At 39.1% G+C, this 20655-nt stretch overlaps 1 protein-coding gene across 4 annotated transcripts in view; it reads right to left on the reverse strand.

Moving 5' to 3' along the window:
- Positions 1-14586, reverse strand: part of npnta (nephronectin a) — a 50838-nt gene extending 36252 nt beyond the window's left edge. For 2 of the 4 annotated variants that reach the window (XM_084403253.1, XM_084403251.1), the window contains exons 1-3: positions 14264-14582; positions 4202-4302; positions 707-757 (exon numbers count right to left, since the gene is read on the reverse strand). In XM_084403253.1, coding sequence (XP_084259379.1) covers positions 707-757; positions 4202-4302; positions 14264-14331 — 220 coding nt within the window. In that variant the 5' untranslated portion in view covers positions 14332-14582. Of the gene's footprint in view, positions 1-706; positions 758-4201; positions 4303-14263 lie in introns of all 4 variants that reach the window. The other 2 variants (XM_084403254.1, XM_084403252.1) reach the window with 1 other exon arrangement.
- Between the last annotated feature and the right edge of the window lie 6069 nt (positions 14587-20655).

Below are 20655 nucleotides of genomic sequence, written 5' to 3' on the forward strand. Positions count from 1 at the left end.
TATTTTTTAGAGTGTTTGCTCATCTGCAAACCACCTCTGGGACATCTTAAACCTGTATATGTATGTAAAACTGCTTTTTCTACGATGTTTATCAGATGTATTTACACTGCAGATGTTTTCCAGACCTCTAGCAGACATCTTACAGACGTACATGTGCTATCTGAAAAATGATATTAAATGTTAACTTTAATATTTAGAATATTTTCTACTTTTATATTTATATTTCAGTTTTAATTATACACACGTCACATCATAAATGCCTCTACAGGACAACTAGATAGCTAACTAATTAAGTAGTTAAAATGTTTGTTGTAGTTGTTTTTGCTTTGGACGTGTTATCCGCAGGAAGCCAATAAAGCGCTCATATGCCAGTTTAAATCTGGTTTCCTGATTCCATCCTCCATCATTCCTGTCCTCTCTCTCTACTGCTGTGTTAAAAGACCCTTGATGTGAGATCCTTTGAGGCTGACGTGGGGGAACAAACAAATATGAATATAAACAGTGATATCCAAATATCCTGGAGGGTCCAGATATTCAGATGGAAGCTGGAGCAGGTGTGAAGTGTTCACAGGATATCAGGATATTCTCAAAGGAGGAGTGCGCGCGGGGGGACTATAAATAAACGGGAACTCGGTATTCAGCGGATGCGTGCTCTGAATGACGCTGAGGCAAGATGATTGCAAAGGAAATATGATGTGGTGCTAACCTTGGGGTTGGCACCTTATCCCGATTACTCTGCGGGTTAAGACGTAGAGGGCTGCAAAACAAACGGCCAGACAAAAAAAATAAAAAAGGAAGAAGCTTCATCTAAATGTGAGATGAAAACATTACATGGGAGCCATGCTGATGATGGACAAGCATTATGAACGCAACACATACAATACACACACAGATTATAGATTAAAGTCTCTCGCATTTCACGTGGTGATAAGAACTTTTTTTCAGGGAAAAATCACAAGTGACATTTATGTTTCAAAAGCTTTCTTTTCGATGCTGAAAATTCTTTGCATCACAGGAATAAATTACATTTTAAAATATATTCAAATTGTGTAATAATGTGAGTAATAATTTCACAATATTACTGTGAATGGACACATTGTTAGAAGTGCAAAACACTATATCAAAGCTGTGTTCAACAAAGCTTAAACTGTTTCCAAAGTACAAAAAAAAGAAGACATTTGTCTTCAAATTTTGATTCATCGGTCCACAAAACCGAGTTTCACTCCTCTAGTTCCTATGTTCTCTTGCCCAGGCAGGGCAGCCTCAATAACAAAGGTTTCTTTGCAGTTCCTTAGTCACACAGCTTCACACACACTCCCCTGTGAACTACTGATGCTCAAACATTTGAGTAACATTTTGCTGAGCTGGTATTTTAGGAGCAGCTTAGGAACAGGATAGTCGGTGTTGCAGATGTTCAACTATTAAATCCCTCTTGTCCCGCCTGACCTCACTGGTCCTCATGAGGGCCAATTACTTCAAATTAAATGATGCTTTAAACTACAGAAGTGACGACTCTCAAAGCTAACATTACCCTTCAAAAGATACCATGGTGCTATACACCATGTTACTGAATGATTACCATATTTATTTAGTTAAATTGGTCTTAACTGGAAGTATAAGTGTTATTATACTGGTTTCGGATTCACCTGACCTAGTCTTGCATATCCAGACCTTCAAACTGACGGCAGCTTTCATTGGCCAAGGACGTCTGACCGACAAATCATTCTAATATGCTGATTTGATGCTCAGGAAACATATCTTATTATTATCAATAGGAATAGAAAGTTATATATATGAATAGAAAGGTCAGCATTTATTTGAAATGAAAATATCTTAGTCTTCTTTTCATCAATTTAATGGATTCTTGCTGAATAAAAGTATTAGGTTATTCAAATAAATCTTACTGACCCCAAGCGTTTGAACCGTAATGAAGAAATTTTATATGTTGACTGCCTGTGTCCTTAAGCACTTGCAGTGTACGTGCTTTACTGTAACTATGATTTTTGCTCTTTTTATAACCTGAGGGATGAGCCGAAATGATCTCCGTTGGTAATCCACACTATGCTATGAAAGCTGTTGATAGAGCTTAACTTGTATTGAACCCGGAACATTCCTTTAAAATCCCGATTTTAGAGAGAGAACGAGAGAGAGAGATTACAGTCCGAGATGTCCTGACGCTTGAGACAGATATTTCACTCTCGCACTGAGCCGTTCTCGTGAAGGAACTTCATCAAAATTCATCCTCAGCTGGAGATCTTGTTAACTCTAGATGATTAGGTTGTTATGATTGGGGAATCTAATTTAAGCTGTGTGAGGTATAATCTAAATCACAAATTCAGCCCGAGAAACCGAGGGCTGCCCCCTAAACCAGCTGTTCTGAGAAAGTCAAATATTGCAGCTTCATGTTCCTGTTATTGAGGTGAGAATGGAGCCAGATAAAGTATGACTGCGGCGCCTATCAAAACCTTTGACTGGATGGATATTTGAAAAGCATTTCGGAGCCGAGCACTTTCCCTGAGGACTCTGTGTTCGGGGATGCATTTATTACGGCCTTCATTCTCAATATGCATCTTCAATATGATCACCGACCGGCCAAAACAAACTGCAGCAATTTCAATTCAATTCAATTCAAATCGAACTGAATTGAAATTGCTGCGGTTTGTTTTGGCCGGTCGGTGATCATCAATCAATTTCATCAAAGATATGAGATGCAGGGATCCCGTAATCAGTCATGATGGAGCCATTAACGCCCTTAACGAGTTCAACCGCTGGCTGTCTTGCTGTCCGTGATTGACGACAGAATCGGTTTGTTTGCCGCCCCTTGTGCATATTTATTTACTTCAAATGACCGTTTTCAGCGTTTTCAACTCTCCAAAATACGCAATCTGCAAAGGCGTACCTCGGCCACGTGAAGTGTGAGAGACATTTGCACACATACACACCACAGTCACACAAAGAAAACATTGATTTGTTACAAAATACGGTATAAAGACGAAATGCTGAGAATCTACTAGCATAGAAGCATAAGCATTAGCTTTTGGAGCCCCTCAGCATGTGACCCTCGTGAACTGTAATTCTTTGGCAAAGGCAACAGCTGGGCTATCATGTGCACAAGCCATGCAGAGAATCTTGCATTTGTCAGGCTGCCCGATACATTGTGCCGCTAATAGTCATGCATCACAAAGTAGCCCATGAATCAGCGCTAGGCTTGTTCCATTTTTTGATACGGTCAAACATTTGTTCAGAAGCATGGCATATCTTTTTTAGATTTGTAGTGAACATATGGCAGCTGATAAATGAAGCATAAGACGCTATTAATATGAGCAGCGGGAGCACATCCTCTGATTCCATGATAACGCAATAAAATGAGCTAATCCGTACTTGAAGATCATTACGTGATTAATGCGGTGTAAGATTTGAGAGGCATCATCACTTCTAGTGTGAGATGAATGCATTTATATGGATCGCACATTACAGATCGGCATAATCCATGCTTGATCCAACTAAAGGTATTACGGGTAATACAATGGCTGGAAGTGATACAATTAAACTTGATAATATATATACATATATATATATTATTATAATTTTTTTCAGTATCAATTTATTTAATGTTCTTTATATTTTTCCTATTATTGTACAGCACTTTCAGTTGTTTTTAAATGTGCTTTCTAAATTAATGCTTGGCCTTTTTTAGACCTCAAACTAATCCTGCAGGAATGTGGTGCTGTTGCAGCAAACTACTCGTTGTACCTTCTAATTATTCCAAATGACTGAACCACATAATATTGGGTGTCATGCAGAATATCTCAAAGACAAAGCAGACAACCGGCGGGCGACTAAACCAGTTAGTAAGCATGAAATTTAGAAGCATTATTTCCCAAGACATAGTCTTGCTTATTTTCAGCCATCATTTTCTACCACTTCTGTGAAGTCACCAGTTCATTATACAGTATTTGGTGGAATCAAATGGATCCTGCAATCAAATCAGCATCTAAAACATTATGCCAGACTTAAGAGTAAAAGACTTAAAAGAGTATTGACAATTGAACTATTTATTCAATAGAACAGAATTTGGCAGCTACTCCAATGAACTGGTGACTTGCTGTGAAGTGTTGTTAAGTGTCGGAAGAAGGTTAAAGCAGCATGGAAGTCTAGAAGCCCCTACAGCACTGTTCACCCTATAGCAGCAGTTACTCACGCTGGCACTGGCCCCAGGAGAGTCGTGTCCAACCCCAGCAGCAGTCGACCCGAGCGCCGTATCGACACAGCCCATTGGACGAGGCCATCTGTCTGGGCCACCTATCAGGAGACAGTTTGATCAGATCTTGGCCAATCACTGCACAGAAGACAGTTAAACGAGTAACAAGTAACATTGTGCATATCTATCTATCTATCTATCTATCTATCTATCTATCTATCTATCTATCTATCTATCTATCTATCTATCTATCTATCTATCTATCTATCTATCTATCTTTCTTTCTATCTATATATCTGTCTGTCTGTCTGTCTATCTTTCTGTCGGTTAGACGGTCTGTCTGTCTGTCTGTCTGTCTGTCTGTCTGTCTATCTATCTGTCTATCAATCTATCTATCTATCAGTTGGTCAGGGTGGTCTGGGACCAGGATGTTCGGTCTGTCTGTCTACTGTATCTATCTATCGGTCGGCCTGTCTGTCTATCTAAGTCTATCTAAGTCTATCTAAGCCCATGAATCTGTAGATTCAAGATTCAAACACATTTGCAAGTCATGAGGTAACTTCTATTGTTCCAGTTTTTACTGTTGTCTTATCCATTGCATCAGTCAGCCAGTGACGCGTTATCTATATTCACAAAGCTTCCGTTGTACTCAGTGACACAGGTGCTGCAGATAAGAGCACTGTGAGTTATCACTCTTCCACCAGAGGCAGATCTTCTCGTATGATGCTGGATGCACACACAGCGCAGAGATCAGATGAAGTCTGTCTGTGCTTATGCTAGAGGGAATTTATGAAAAATAAGGGTGTTCTTAGAAAAAGATATGTTACATGACCCAACAATGTGAGTGAACAAGACAGATTTTTGGAAAACATCATTCTTGGAAACAACAGCGAAGGCCGTTTAAAACCGATTTTCCATAAAATGGAAAATAAAGGTACAGCTGAAGTGCTTTTGAATCGGAGAGTTTCTTGGCAGTGCACGCCAGGACGAATCTCTTTTTTTTCCACCAGCAGAGCTCCAAATGTTTTTGTGAAGAAGTAAAACCATTTAAGGTCTGTGAAAATAAGCAAAAGGGAATGAACACGGGTCAAATGACGTCATGTAAATGGATCATCAAGGGTAATAGATACAGGGAAAGCACAGCGCACAATCTAAAATTAAACTTCTACTTAATATGGCTTATGGCTATATACTTAACAGAGAAGAGAAAACAAGAAAGAAAATAAACTGAGCTAATCATATATCACATATAAACATTCTATATTTTTTATTGAAATACTTTATTTAAAAAAATAAAAAAATAAGATGATTTTTTTATTTAACCCTTACATACATACACTGTGATACTTTTTCCAGGATTCTTTGATGAACAAAGTTCAAAAGAACAGAATTGATTTGATATTGAAATGATTCATTTCTTTCAATAAATCTTACTGACCCCAAACTTGATTTTTTTAGGTAGATTTTTACTTTTTACATTAAACATTTTGATTCTACTAGGCAACAAAATATAATACCATTACAAGAATAAAAAACACTGGCATATCTCTAAAAGTTGCATGTGTTATAGTATGCATAAGTGAAGAGTATGCAAAATGATTGTGAGTTTTAGCCGCACGCTCACTGTCCTCTTCCGTTTACTCTGGATCGGAAGCCAGTGAAAATGCTAATGCGGCCACTATGGCTGCCAGTCACTCCAGTAAGAAAGTGTGATGGTGGCACTAAATGAGAGTGACAGGCCGAGGGGAAAATGTTTGCATGTGCAGCTCGGCGAGGAAAAGGAGACGGCTCTAAAGACACAGAGCGCATGCTAAGAGGATTGAGTCCGGGCTCCTGCCTGTCACTCTGCTATATCTTACCTGAAACACACATTTAATCACAAACATACACACAGAGAGACTGGCCGGACTCACCATGTTCCAACACAATCACCTATGTATGCATTACAAACATCACTTCTAACTCACTGAAAAGATGCTGGGTGCAGAATACATCATATATCACAATGGCTCAAGGTTGCAAATGTATTTCTATTGTCTTTTGCCTTCAGTTTTTAAAAGTAAGAAAACCAAATGGTTGTTGTCAATTTATGTGGACTGCACACATAGCAGAACATATGTACTGTACATATATAATGACCCCATATACCCAATCTTTAGTCATTTTAATTGCATTTCTCCACATTGCTTTAATTGCTATTTTCTAGCTGACCATGACCCTATCAGAACAGAATTTAGTGTCTTAAAAATGAAAGAGAGGGATCATAATGCATACTAACATTCATTCAACTCCAAATATGTTCCAATTGGCTGTGATTTTGTCTTTTCACAAAACATTTGACTTTCAGGGAGGACAGAGAAAAATGCTTGATGGAAAGCTTTTTAGGACACCATGCTATTACAATAAGACAACAGAGAATAATTCACATAAACTGCAGTGCTTAAAGAGGACGTATTATGCCTTGGTTTTGGTATTGGGCTCTGCTAGAAAAGGACTATTCAAAAAACACATTATTTTTCACATATTTCACATTGTTGCAGCACCTCTCTTCCCAGTCTGTCAGTAACGCCAGAGCCCGTCTACGGAGAGCCTTGGCACTTCCTATTAGCCCCATTGTATCGATCTTGGTTGCAGTTCCATTAGAATTCCACTGGAGGTGATCGCGGGCGAGTGCAGACTTAATGGGAGTCAATGGGGCTAGACGGCTAAATGTGTCTCTTTCACCCGATTGCCGTTGAGAAATCTCAGATTTTATTGTAGGTTTTGCAAGTTCAACATGGGTTATAGGTCGAAAGTTGAATGAACGAGTACTTATTTCTTTTCGATTTCTTACAGGTTGAGTTGTTGTTGCCCATAACACGCTAGCATTCTGCTAATGACGTCAGCATTCTGACGTCATTGACATTTTAAAAGACTTTTTAAACCAAATAAGTGACTCTAAAAAATCTAACACCCAGCAATGTGTAATTTCTTTGCATCTCCTTTCGAATACAACATTCAAATTACTAGACAAAAAATTATATCCTGAGAAAAGTGGATTTTGAGGGTTTTTCGCCATAGACCTCCATTCATTCTGCACTCGCCTGCGAGCGCCCCCGCATGGACGGAGACGTGTTACTGCAGCCAGTCCAGAAACCGGAAGTAAGCAGAGAGTGCCAATTCTCTTCCTATTAGACATTCTCTGGTAACGCTCTGTTTAGTTCCTGTCTCTATGAAGCTCCTCCTTCCGAAAGAGCAATGTGCACTGATTGGTCGGTTGGACCAGTGTGCCGTGATTGGTCAACCACTTTGAGTGGAAATGTCACGCCACTTACCATAACCGTGATTTTAAACACACTACCAACTAACTCAACCAGGCCTCGCCCATTTTTTGCGATTGCCTTGGACAGGAATTATTTAAATGAGGGATATTTGTCGTGTTTGTTCCCGGAAGAAAACTCAAGACAACAATGGAGGCGTTTCAGGGAGTTCAGAAACAGTGTCACTGATATAGAGAATAGAGAGTGAATTTGTGCTTTGTAACTTTGCAGACCTTTTTCATGCTCAAACAGCAACATGACACACTAAAGAAAGTAAAAAAAATGTCAAAAAGCAAAATAGGCCCTCTTTAATAGAAAAGAAAGCAAGTAAGAAACAAACAAATAGAGGGGGGTGGGGGGGGGAGAGAGAGACAAATCTCCTTGTATGCAGTGCTTGCCCCACTAGAGACAAGCGAATGCGTGCCAGTCAGCAATCTGCAAACTCTGGGCTCGATCCAAAGAGACTCCAAACTGAGAGAGAGAAAGAGAGAGAGCGTCGCCCAGCGAGAAACCGGCGCCACATTCACTGAGGTAACAAGTCTGTCACAACAAATCCCTCGTCCACCTGAGTTAGAGTCTTTCCTCACCTTGTTAAAGATGCAGCTATTACACAGTTTCATTTTCCAGCTCAATCTGGCATTAGCGGATTACACAAACGACAAATATCTACATAATGCAATTCTGTCCCGGCTGCTCAAAGGAGGCAACCGGGTCACGAAAATTAGACGTAGATGCCTTTATTTCTGTGCGCTGGTACATTTGAGTCATGAAAAATTCATGCAATTCGCATTTCTATTTGTCTGGAGCGGGCTGACACAATTCATGCGGTTCCGTAGTGAGTCTGCACATGTATATGAATGATGACATGCAGCAGGGCTCGGGTGCAAGTGCAGGGGGGTTTAATTACAACCCTTCACATTCCTCCACCACCTCCACAAACTGCCAGACAATTAGACACGCGCCTTTGAAACATGCGCTCGAGTTGAGCTGTCTTCATTCGCCAGCCTCCATATAGAATATGTGCCTCTGGAGAATGACACACCGGTCAAGCAAAGTCCATCTCATCCAGAGCTGAGCGGCAATCAGACGCAGCAGGTACAAGTCTGAAATAAACGCCCCATGCGGTGAAAGGGACAGCTTTTCGAATCTCCCACAGTTTCTGAGATGTTTATGAGCATTTGAAGACAACAGATATGAGTTTTGCAATGGTCAGCGCAGTTATTTAGTCAGCGGTCTGGCTGATAGGGTTGGAAATTTAGCCTAAAAGAAAAGAGTGGCAATCGAAAAAGAGCATTTTAGCATCGCAAGTGCAGTCACATTAGACTTTGTTCCATTCATATGCATGCAAACGTGGGCGAGAGGAAATGCAGGCCAAAGTTTCAGCTCTGGCCTGTGAATTTGCATGGGGAGGAGATGGTTGACCAATTAAGAATCCAAATGTCACAGATTAAATATTTGGCTCAGTAAAAAGAATGCAAATTTCACAGCTGCATTGCTTACAGTGTTTCCGGAAAGTGGAGTAAACAATACATTGTACCCCTTAAAATGGCCGATTGTAGTCCGGTAACGAACACGTCACAATATTCCTCGTTTAAATATTTCCCACCCAAGGCATACGAAAAATAAAGGTGTGAAGCCTGGTTGAGTTAGGTGGTTATAGTGAGTGACGTGACATTTCCACTCGAAGCGGTTGACCAATCACAACACACTGCTCCAGCTGACCAATCAGAGCACATTGTGCTTATCAGAAGGAGGAGCTTCATAGAGACAGAAACTAATCAGAGCGTTACTGATAGACTGAGAAGAGAGGTGCTGCAACATAAACATGTGAAAAATAATGTTTTTTTTAACATTTAAGCATGAAAACCTATTCTAGTAGAGCCCAAAAAGAAAACCAAGAAAAGGGCATAATATAATAATATATACCCTTTAATATATTCAACTTAAAGCCATTGAACGTGACAGCATATCTTGTTCCCCATATTGCACACTCAAAGTCGTGTGCGACTGCATCAGAGGCGTTGTCATGATAAGTAGGGTGCATCTTATTTTCAACAGACGGACTGACGGACTGACGGAGAGGGTCAAATCCAAACATTGAAAATAATTTGACTAAAGACCAAGTGACAATGCATTTTCAGTCAAATGCACATTCATTGGCCATGGCTGACTCTGCCTCTGCATGACAGCAAAGTCAGGCCTGGGGGCAAATTCTGCTCCCTGAGACAATTCAGATGATGAAATCAATTGAAAGACCGGACATGTGGACATAATTCGAGCCCTTCTGAACGGGCCTGTAGGGTTTACCCCAAGACTGAGTGAGGGAGTAACAAAACACTGTTGATAAAATATATTAGAACAATTAGAGATGCGGGGAATATCCATTCTGGTCCAGTGAGTCATAGGAACCCACTGCTCAACGGTCCAAAACCCCATGTTGCAAGAGTTGAAAAAGTTGGACACTTTAATGAGTCTGTCTATAATTGATTACTCTTGTTATCATGTCAGCAAATGACAAGTTGGCGGTTTAGCGGCGAGTCATCCCTCAGGTGTAGCACAAGCCATTAGACAGGAGCTTAACGGCCCCTGCTAAGGGCCTGGATATAATGAATGGGCCCCTCACAGTGCGCTCATGCACTATATTCTCTCTATGAATTTAGATCGGGGCAGTGAAGCAGGTTTGTAAGCAGGGCAAATTGGCAAATAATGGCCCTGGTGACAAGCGAACTCCATCACGACTGAAATTAATAATGTGCGCCAGCAGGTTAATGTACACGTTCATTACAGTGGGCAGCTCCCGCTCCTGAAATGCCAGCACAAGCCATGCCCTGAAGAAAAAGCATCAATATTGTGTCTGTGAGTTACACAAACATTAAGCTCATGATGTATGGGATGACAAAGAGAAGTCAGAATGCATAGAATGCAATGAATAACAGAGTCTTGACTAAATGAGTGTGCTAAGGTCATTTGGACAAATATAGATGACACATTAGTTGTTCATTATGTCTCTTAAAGAGCGCTGCTAATGTTGTACCAAAAAAACCATTATTAATGTCCCCCTAACTGAGTACGGATGTGTTCGTGAAACCGCATCATAGCTGTGCTCTGCCTCTGGGCAACTGGCAATGATAAATAAGTGGACAATAAAGAAGCAAAAGAACCAAGCTTGAATTTTAACACAACAAATGCTTCTGCCAGTGAATAAATTTCCAGTCCATTTGGAAGGACAGCTATTGCTCATCTTGCCAAAAGGGCAAAATGCTTCCCAGCAGAGCGGAAGATAGAAGATGCCATAAAGATCACTGCAGGAGTTGTATTCACAAGTCCACACTTGGGTGGCCAGTGCCTCAGTGGAACACCCTGTGGGAACCGAGTGACTGTAACAGTGAATGGGAAGAGATGCATTCACAACAATGACCTACCGGTAATTGCTGTTGGCAATGCATACATAATACATGACGCAATTTGGCGATGCATACTTAATACATGATGTAATTGGGCAATGTATACTTAATACAGGACACAATTAGAAGATGCATACTTAATACATTACGTAATTAGGCAATGCATACTTAATACATGACGTTAGGCGATGCATACTTGATACATGATGCATTTAGGCGATTTAAAACTTAATACATGACGTTAGACGATGCATCCTTGATGTTGTAATTAGGTGATGCAAACTTCATACATGATGTAATTAGGCAATGCATATATAATTCATGACGTAATTAGGTGATGCAAACATAATACATGATGTAATTAGGTGATGCAAACTTCACACATGATGTAATTAGGCGACGCATACATAATACATGACATAATTAAGTGATGCAAACATAATACATGACGTGATTAGGTTATACATGCTTAATACATGACGTAATTAGGTGATGCAAACATAAACATGACGTAATTAGGTGATGCATACTTAATATATGACGTTAGGCGATGCATACTTGATACATGACGGAATTAGGTGATGCAAACTTCATTCATGGCGTAATTAGGCGATGCATACATAATACATGACATAATTAAGTGATGCAAACATAATACATGACGTAATTAGGTGATACATACTTAATACATGACGTAATTAGGTGATGCAAACATAAACATGACGTAATTAGGTGATGCATACTAAATACATGACGAAATTAGATGAAGCATTCTTTTTTTTTTTTTTTTATTAATTAATTGAAGGTAGTTTTATATACCCTTTGAAGCATTCTTAATACATTACTTAAGTAGCCAATGCATACTTCATATATGACATAATTAGACAATGCATACTTAATACATGACGTTAGGCGATGCATACTTGATACATGACGGAATTAGGTGATGCAAACTTCATTCATGGCGTAATTAGGCGATGCATACATAATACATGACTAATTAGGCGATGCATACATAATACATGACGTAATTAGGTGATGCAAACATAATACATGACGTAATTAGGTGATGCATACTTAATACATGACGTAATTAGATGATGCATACTTAATACATGACTTAAGTAGCCAACGCATACTTAATATATTACATAATTAGACAATGCATACTTAATACATGACGTAAATAGGGTATGCATACTTAATACATAACGTAATTAGACGATACATACTTAATACATGACTTAAGTAGGCAACGCATACTTAATACATGACATAATTACACAATGCATACTTAATACATGATATAAATAGGCAATGCAAACTTAATACATGACGTAATTAGGCCACCCATACTTAATTCATGACGTGAATAGGCAATGCACACTTAATATATGACGTAACTAAGCAATGCAGTTAAATGACAAAGAATCGCTAAATTAATAAATTACATTGAAACGCAATTTGAAACCAATTATATTTCCATAATGTATTTGCATAATGACCTGAAAAGGCAGTTCTCACAAAAAGGAAAAAGCTGTCATTTATACTGTCATTTTCAAACCTTCCTTTGACAAGGTACTTTATTTTTTCTCATACAATGAAATGAATGGAGTCCATGTTAATTTGTGTCCCACAGAAGGAACAAGTTCATATTTTAGGGCAGGAATCAGTGCAGAGCAAGATGTTAGACATTGATTTAAAAAAATAATAATCTTGGATCTTGAAAAAAAAGATCTGCACATATACTGTAACAGGACCATGGATGTGCATTAGGAAAGTAAATACTTTTAAATAATGCATATACATTTAATTGTTATATATACATAGGCCTAATTAAATACATAAAGTATTTAACTTTCATATTTAATGAGTAGGCCTAATTAACAATGTATACTTGAATGAGGTAACTGAGCATTCCATAATAAATGATGTGATTCAGCAATGCATGCTCAATAAGGATGAGTCACAAGCACTGTTTTAAAAGTTTCTCCAAGTCGCAGGAGAGATCAATGAACCCCTCTAATAATGGCCCTAGAGCCATTCAATCTTGAAAGTCTCTCAGATTGCACCTTTTGGATATCTCTTTTATTTAGCACATCTTATTCAACGATCAGTCTTACTAGCAGAGGGATTCATGAACAACACTGTGTCAGATTAGTGAGACCCCTAAAATGTGCAGACAGTGCAGGGGGGCCTGTAGGAACGTACAGAGAAACCTTGCCCTAAGGTATACTGAGCTACTAAAGCACATAGTTAATTTCAAGCATGGACATTCGATCCCCTTTAATCTCAATGAAGCTTTAAGCAGATTTGAATCTTTGGCACGTTTCTGTTCACCACATATTTCACATTACATGTTTGGGCACGAAACAACCGGGAGCATGTGCGCTGACTGTCTAAAAGGGAGAATAAATGCTTCTTAAACACGTTTTTTTTTTTTTTTTACTGCCATTACATACAGTATTCAACACATACTGATAAGTTAAAGAATGAATGCTAGTATTTTGCATTTGTGAAGATCTTTAAGAGCAGCTTTAGACTGATGCAAGTTCACAAGTTCACCGTGCTGATTGACAACACAAACTTTAAGCCCGTCCTAAACTGAACTGATCACAACAGCACTAAACGTGAGGCTAACCTGTTATGCTTTCAGAAGCGTATTTATGGCTCGTTGCATGAAAATTTTAACTTCTGTAAAAATAAATCGTTAACATAAACATTGATTTTAAGAATTACTTTTTTAGAATTTAGGTTTTGTTATTAGTCAACCCTGTTACCAGCAACTTCCTCACGAACATAAAACATTTCTAAAATTCTTCTAGTAGCCTAAAAAAAAAAAAAATAACACTGTCATAATGGTATCATTATACTTTCAGGATGTTGACTCCTTAAGCATAAGTGTCTCATGGTTTTTATCTCATTCTTTTGTGAGGCTTGTCAGAGGATGATCTTAAAAAGCCCTGTTTCCGCGATTTCTTTACATAATACAATGACTTATTCAAAACTGGATGTTTGAAGAATTATCAGCATTAAATTCTCTCTCTAATAAACACATTGTAGTGTTTTGACCTTGACCACAAACCTAATTATGCCTAAATGAACTTTAAAATGGTCAACTCTGCCATAGCCCAGCATATATATATATTTTAATAGCCTATATTAAATTTTGCCTGAGATGCAATTTATTAATACTTACAAGACACTGAATGTTTAAAATCTTAAAGCAGTTTACTTTAAAGTCATCTTTTTAAAAACAGCCAGAATCATAAAATGACTCTTAAAACAAACTCTATGCTCTATCAAAACTCTTAACATCACATTGATACAATCGTCTAGACGTTTAATTGCCGTCTCACCTGCCGTCGAAGTCCGCGCTCACTCCGAACCAGCAGGTCCAAATCAGCATGAACTTTATGATCCACATCTCCTTGCGTGTACGGTGCGTATATCCAAACGACGCCGCTGGTTTCTGGTGTTTAAATGGGAATGATGGTGATGTTTAGATCCGTCAGTTTTCAAAGCTACGAAGCGGGTCGAGCAGAAGGCGTTGACTGCTGTTCATGCACGAGATACCGGCAGAGTCTCTGTCTGCGCTCCGCTCCTCCGGTGGAGAACCGTGGACTGGAGCGCAGAGTCGATGCGCTCAGCACTCTCTCTCTCTCTCACTCTCTCTCTCTCCATACACACACACACACACACACACACCGAATGAGCACTGAGCCCAATAAGGAGAGACGGGAACGCTTATTCTACATACCCCTATAAACCCCATATAATTACAAGCACATTCATGTATGAGGTTATAGCCTATATAGGGCCATGTATATGCATATAGACAATATTCACACATACACACACACACACACACACACACACATATATATATATATATATGTATATGTGTAAATATAAACACATACATATAAATATACATATACAGTATATATATTGTACATGATAAGAAATCACTGGGAAAGGTTTTTGCAGACAGGAGGGCACCTGCTTTTGTCATGTAAAACTGCTGGAAGGAAGATTTATGGTTCCAAGTCATCACTTGAGTTTCAGGTCTCAAGGAGTCGTGTGCAGGGTTACGTCTCATTTTTAGTTTCCCCATATGCATGTGAAATAAGGGTCTTTATGTTTCGTCTCTATTACCATTGGGTTAACACAAATGCAAGTATGCCAGATGGCATCTATATCTGGTCTCATCTCAAATCAGTCATATTCAATGCCATAATCATGCTCTACTCTTTAACTAAAGTGCTATATCCCAGAGAAAAATAACAAGGACACAGCTCATGTTGCAGTGGAGTATAGTGAGATATTGGAAAAGTCACACTCAAAAGTGTTACTGTGCACGGCTTGTTGGGATACTTTTATACTGCAAGCCAAAGAGCCCCATTCCAATGTTCTGCTTAAATGCTATTTTGTGAAACATGCATGCGTACACTCACCGGCCACTTTATTAGGTATACCTGTTCAACTGCTCATTAATGCAAAAATCTAATCAGCCAATCACATGGCAGAAACTCAATGCATTTAGGCATGCAGACATGGTCAAGACGATCTGCTGAAGTTCAAACTGAGCATCAGAACGGGGAAGAAAGGTGATTTAAGTGAATTTGAACATGACATGTTTTTTTTTTTTTTTTTTTTTGCCGGACGAGCAGGTCTGAGTATTTTAGTAACTCTAGGGTTTACAGAGCAAATATCCAGTGAGCTGCAGTTCTGTGGGAGAAAAGGGCTTGCTAATGCCAGAGATCAGAGGAAAATGACCAGACTGCATTGAGCTGAGGGCAACAGTAACTCAAACACACTCGTTACAACCGAGTTCTGCAGAAGAGCGTCTCTGAACATGTTGAACCTTGAAGCAGAAGAGCTTCAGCAGCAGAACACACACACACCGGTGACTCTCCTGTCAGACGAGAACAGGAAACTGAGGCTACAATTCACACGGGCTCATGAAAATCAGACATTAGAAGATTGGAAAAATGTTCCCTGGTCTGATGAGTCTTAATTTCTGACATTCAGATGGTCGGGTCAGAATTTGGTGTGAACAACATGAAAGCATGGATCCATCCTGCCTTGTATCATCGGTTCAGGCTTCTGCTGGTGTAATGGTGTGGAGGCGATTTTCTTGGCACACTTTGGGCCTCTTAGTACCAATTGAGCATTGTTTAAACACCACAGCCTACTTAAGTATTGTTCCTGACCATTTCTATCCCTTTATGATCACAGTGTATCATCTTCTGATGGCTACTTTCAGCAGGATAATGTGCCGTCACAAAGCTCAAAACATCTCAAACATAATGAGTTCACTAAACTCAAACAGCCTCCACAGTCACCGGATCTCAATGTGGAGGAACGGGAGATTCACATCATAGATGCTGCAGCAACTGCGTGATGATATCATGTCAATATGGACCAAAATCTCAGAGGATTTACAGTATATAAATATATTTAATAGTAAACATAAAGGCGCACCTTATATTACTGAGCTCTAAAACCTTATCACAGCACTGGCCATTTTTACCATCTTTGCTGTAAATCAAGAACATGATTATGACATTTTAGGACGTATAAATTCAACTGATGTAAAATTTATATGAATTCTTACCTGAATGTTCACACTGCCAAGATTTTGATACTGTTATGCGTCATATTTATTTCCACATATGAAAGAGGTCCAGATATAGATTTATGTGATTTTTCTTCTTCTTTTTTCTCTCATGAGGTAGGGGGGATATTTGGCCTAAATTCAGCTGTGGTGTAAATGTACAGTATAATTACAATATGTTACAGCTTTCTTTTAAGTTAATTTGTTTAAATTTGGCAACTTTGTAAGTGTTATAACTGTTATAGTGTCAAAGAGAAACGTGCTTCAGTCCAGTTGAGCATGAACTACACAGTGGCATTTCAAAGATATGTTAAGGTCACTCTAAATTCATGGAGATACGTCCACAGCCTCTATGAATGGTGACACTGGAGAAAAACTCATTTTCAACCTCTTCAGAACTGGAGAGCCTGTCGCGCTTTCTGATTAGGTTTTGTCACAGATGAATTTAAGGCGGATTGCGGCTTGATTTGCTCATGAATTTTGCGGCCTGCAATAGGTGAAATTGCACATTGCGCTTCTGATATTTCCAAAGGAACTGACTTTCCTGTATGCGAGGTAAGGAGGAAACAGGAGATACTGTGAAGGAAGCAATAGCACAGTCTGTATACTTGTCATCTGAGAAGTGCTTTCAGCACCCTTGATGCATCTTTTCTAACTCTTGGGTGTTTGGCTACATAAGCAGACTTTGATTAGCATTTTAGGAAAGCATGTGAAAAGTGTCTTTTTGTAAAACAAAAACACAAAATTCTTGCTAGGGTGTTTGCAAGGGCATCGCCATAATATTGCTAAGGTGTTGAGTGGGTTTTCAGCACATTGCTATACGCCTGCCATGAGGTTTTGAGTGGTTGCTAGGTGGTTGCTGACTGGCCCACCCCCAAGTTTCTATGATATTCTGATGGGCCCCCATTTCAACTCCACCCCTTGTATTGTCCGCAATGAGTGGCCTTTTATTGTGGCCAGCCTAAGGCACACCTGTGCAATAATCATGCTGTCCAATCAGCATCTTGATATGCATCACCTGTGAGGTGGGTGGATTATCTCGGCAAATGAGAAGTGCTCACTAACACAGATTTATATATATATTTATTAGTCATGACAACTCTGAGTGTTTGGCATGGTCATGGATTTGACAATGTGGACATATTTGGTCTTGGCGAAATAGATCTGCTACGCTGCTGCTGCTGTTGGTTATGGTTGTTTCTGATGCAGAGCAAGTTCAGGACTTTCTACTGTCAATAAATACACAACACAATGCTGTGAGCAAGACATGCTGCTGCTGTACAATAGCATGAATTACCCGTAGCAGATCTATACAGGTGGAGCTGGGGAAGGTGGAGGGTTTCTGAAAGCAAACTGAAAACTGCTACAGCAAACACTGACCAAGTATTTGAAGGTTGAGCAGCGAGCTCATTGGCTAATGATAGAGCAGCAACCAACCAATCAGCTGTTCCCTACAGATAATGATGTGAATGCAAGCAGATTGTATTAAGGGTCCATCAACCTGGGTCACCTAGCGTTTCATGACAGAACATTGTATTTATATACCTGTAGCAATAAACTTGAAATATATTTTTTTATATTAGTTTTTAATTTCTCCATTTTTAATATGATTTTCAGTCAAAAGGCTTCATGGGATTGTAGTTTTCCCCTCATCAATGCTGTTAAGTATACAGTCTTGTATCTTTGTCTTTTTGTCCAATTTTCAAATACTTTTTTTCTTCAAATCAGATTTTGTGATTCACTTCGTAACTGCCTGGTAGGCTACGAAGAGTCGTTATGGGAAAAATTTACGGAACCAACGCCGATGAAAAAGTGGATGGTAACTAATGCACTCTATAATTCACTTCTATTGCACAAATGGGATGGGAAGAATTGTGTACCGTTTCGTACTGCTTCCACAAGTAGTTCTTCAGCAAAGCAGCAGCACAACTGCGCATTGTGCTTTCCCACCGACAACAATTCTATGAACTCAGCTCTATACAGAACATACACTCTCAGAAAAAAAGGTACAAAAGCTGTCACTGTGGCGGTACCTTTTCAAAAGGAACACCTTTGTACATAAAGAGTGCATATTAGTCCCTCAAAGGTACATATTGGTACCAAAAGTGTACGTATTATTAGAACCCTTTTGAAGGGTACTGTCCCAGTGACAGCTTTTGTACCTTTTTTTTCTGAGAGTGACTTCTGTTACTACATTGAATATGTATTTTAATAACTACCATCAAATATATAATGGATATTGGAAGTTAACCACTGAGAATCTAATTTGCATACCGAGGAGGACCATTTTTACATCCTAATGTTAAGTGATCCACCCTAAAACCCAATTACCTGGATTTGGTCAGATCAAATTTGCATAATAACCTATTGATGTATTTTTTTCAAACAGTGAGTGAGTGAGTAGTTAAATTTACTATCTTATGTTCCTTCATAAAGGCCTCCACACAAAAAAGATGTAAAATTGTGGGTACAACAGTTTGTCACTGGGACGGTACCCCCAAAAGGACATCTTTGTACCTTTTTTTCCCACAAAAAGGTTCATAGTAGTACCTTAAGGTATGTATTTGTACTCTAAGATACTAATGTGCAACTTTTAGGAGTTAAAAAAAAAGGTACAAATGTTTTTTTAAGGGTACCATCCCCATCTTTTTTTCTGTGTATATATAGCAAAAGATTGTGTTGATAAAAAGATTTACAGAGCATTTTCAACATGTTTTCAGTAAAAAAAAAAAAAAAAAAACTACTCGCACCTACACTTCTGCCTTCAGTATTGACTTTATGCAGAATGGTTTTTTAGCATTGTGCATGTGGCACTGTCAGATTTTGGCATATTGCATCATATTTTATATTCTGCAAACATGTAGTTCTGTGGGGGGAAAAACAAGGAAAAAAGACAAACAATCTTTCAATATTTTTGTCAACATTACAGTAATGCAGTTATATCTAGACTCATTTTATTTTCAACCTATCCTATTATGTCTTTGTTTTTCATGTACATTTAGTCAGGGACCAGAGCTAATCCCTGGGGAAAGAAGAAGCGTTTCCCATTGAAATGATTCCAGGTCTTTGGAAGGTGCCCCCGTCTCCAGTCTTTCACACTCAGAAAGATTGGCTCCGCCAGCAGAATTCAGATGAGCTTCGCTAGCTCGGCTCCTCAAAGCTTAAGGTTGTGCACTTCCTCTTGGCGGAGGAACATATCTCATCTCTACATCACAAATGTGACAATCCACGGCTCTTCTGTAGCGAGCAAACCAGAGGCGTGTTTGATGACAGTATGGGTGCAAACACAGCAAAGTAAAACGGGGAAATAGTTCATATATCAGCATACGCTGTAGACTTTGACATTTGTGTGAGCCGTGGCCTAATCAAATATTCATAACGTGGTCAGATTAATCCATGCACGCACCATTTCATAAATATTAACCCCTCCAATTCTCCCGACCCGAGTCACAAGGGAATCGTGATAAATTCCTCCTCGTGTTTACTTTCAATTCTTTTAATCAAACACTTAGAGACAAACGCTCAAGAGCGATGTCTCTGCATTCTTGCGAGGGAGAAATGCAAATTACAATGAATCATTTTATATTGGTGCTAACTTGGGAAGACCGGACTCTTTTGTTTTGTGCGTAATATGCGATAATGGTGGAGGAGGGGGTGCAAGGTGCTTTTACACAATTCAGTGTGACTGATTTGCAAACTACATTTGAAGTCAAGTTAAATTTATTGAGGGGCGTGCTGGTTTTGGTCTCTATTTACACACAGACCTCAGACTTATCTGAAAGACATTACTGAAATAAAAATCTCTAAAAGTTTAGAATTAGATGAAGCCAAGTTTAAAGGTTAAGCTTAAAGGAGAACTCCGGTCAATTTTAACATTGAGCTCATTTTTTTGTACATTTGGAGTGCTGTCAGTACAGAGAACAACGACAAAAATCGGTGTTGCCTACACCGTGTTATCCTCTTTTTAAAATTTGCACCCTGTTGACTTCAATGGGGCAAGTTTAGCCTCTTAACATCCTTGATGTGTCATTACAAGTGCACAGGTCATGTGAGTGATTCCTTCTGAGTGAACGCGGGTGAATCTGACTGCAGTAGATGTGAAAGATATTAATAAAAATGATTTTTATTCAG

Source organism: Rutilus rutilus (assembly GCF_951802725.1).
Source record: "Rutilus rutilus genome assembly, chromosome: 2".
Lineage (NCBI taxonomy): Eukaryota > Metazoa > Chordata > Actinopteri > Cypriniformes > Leuciscidae > Rutilus > Rutilus rutilus.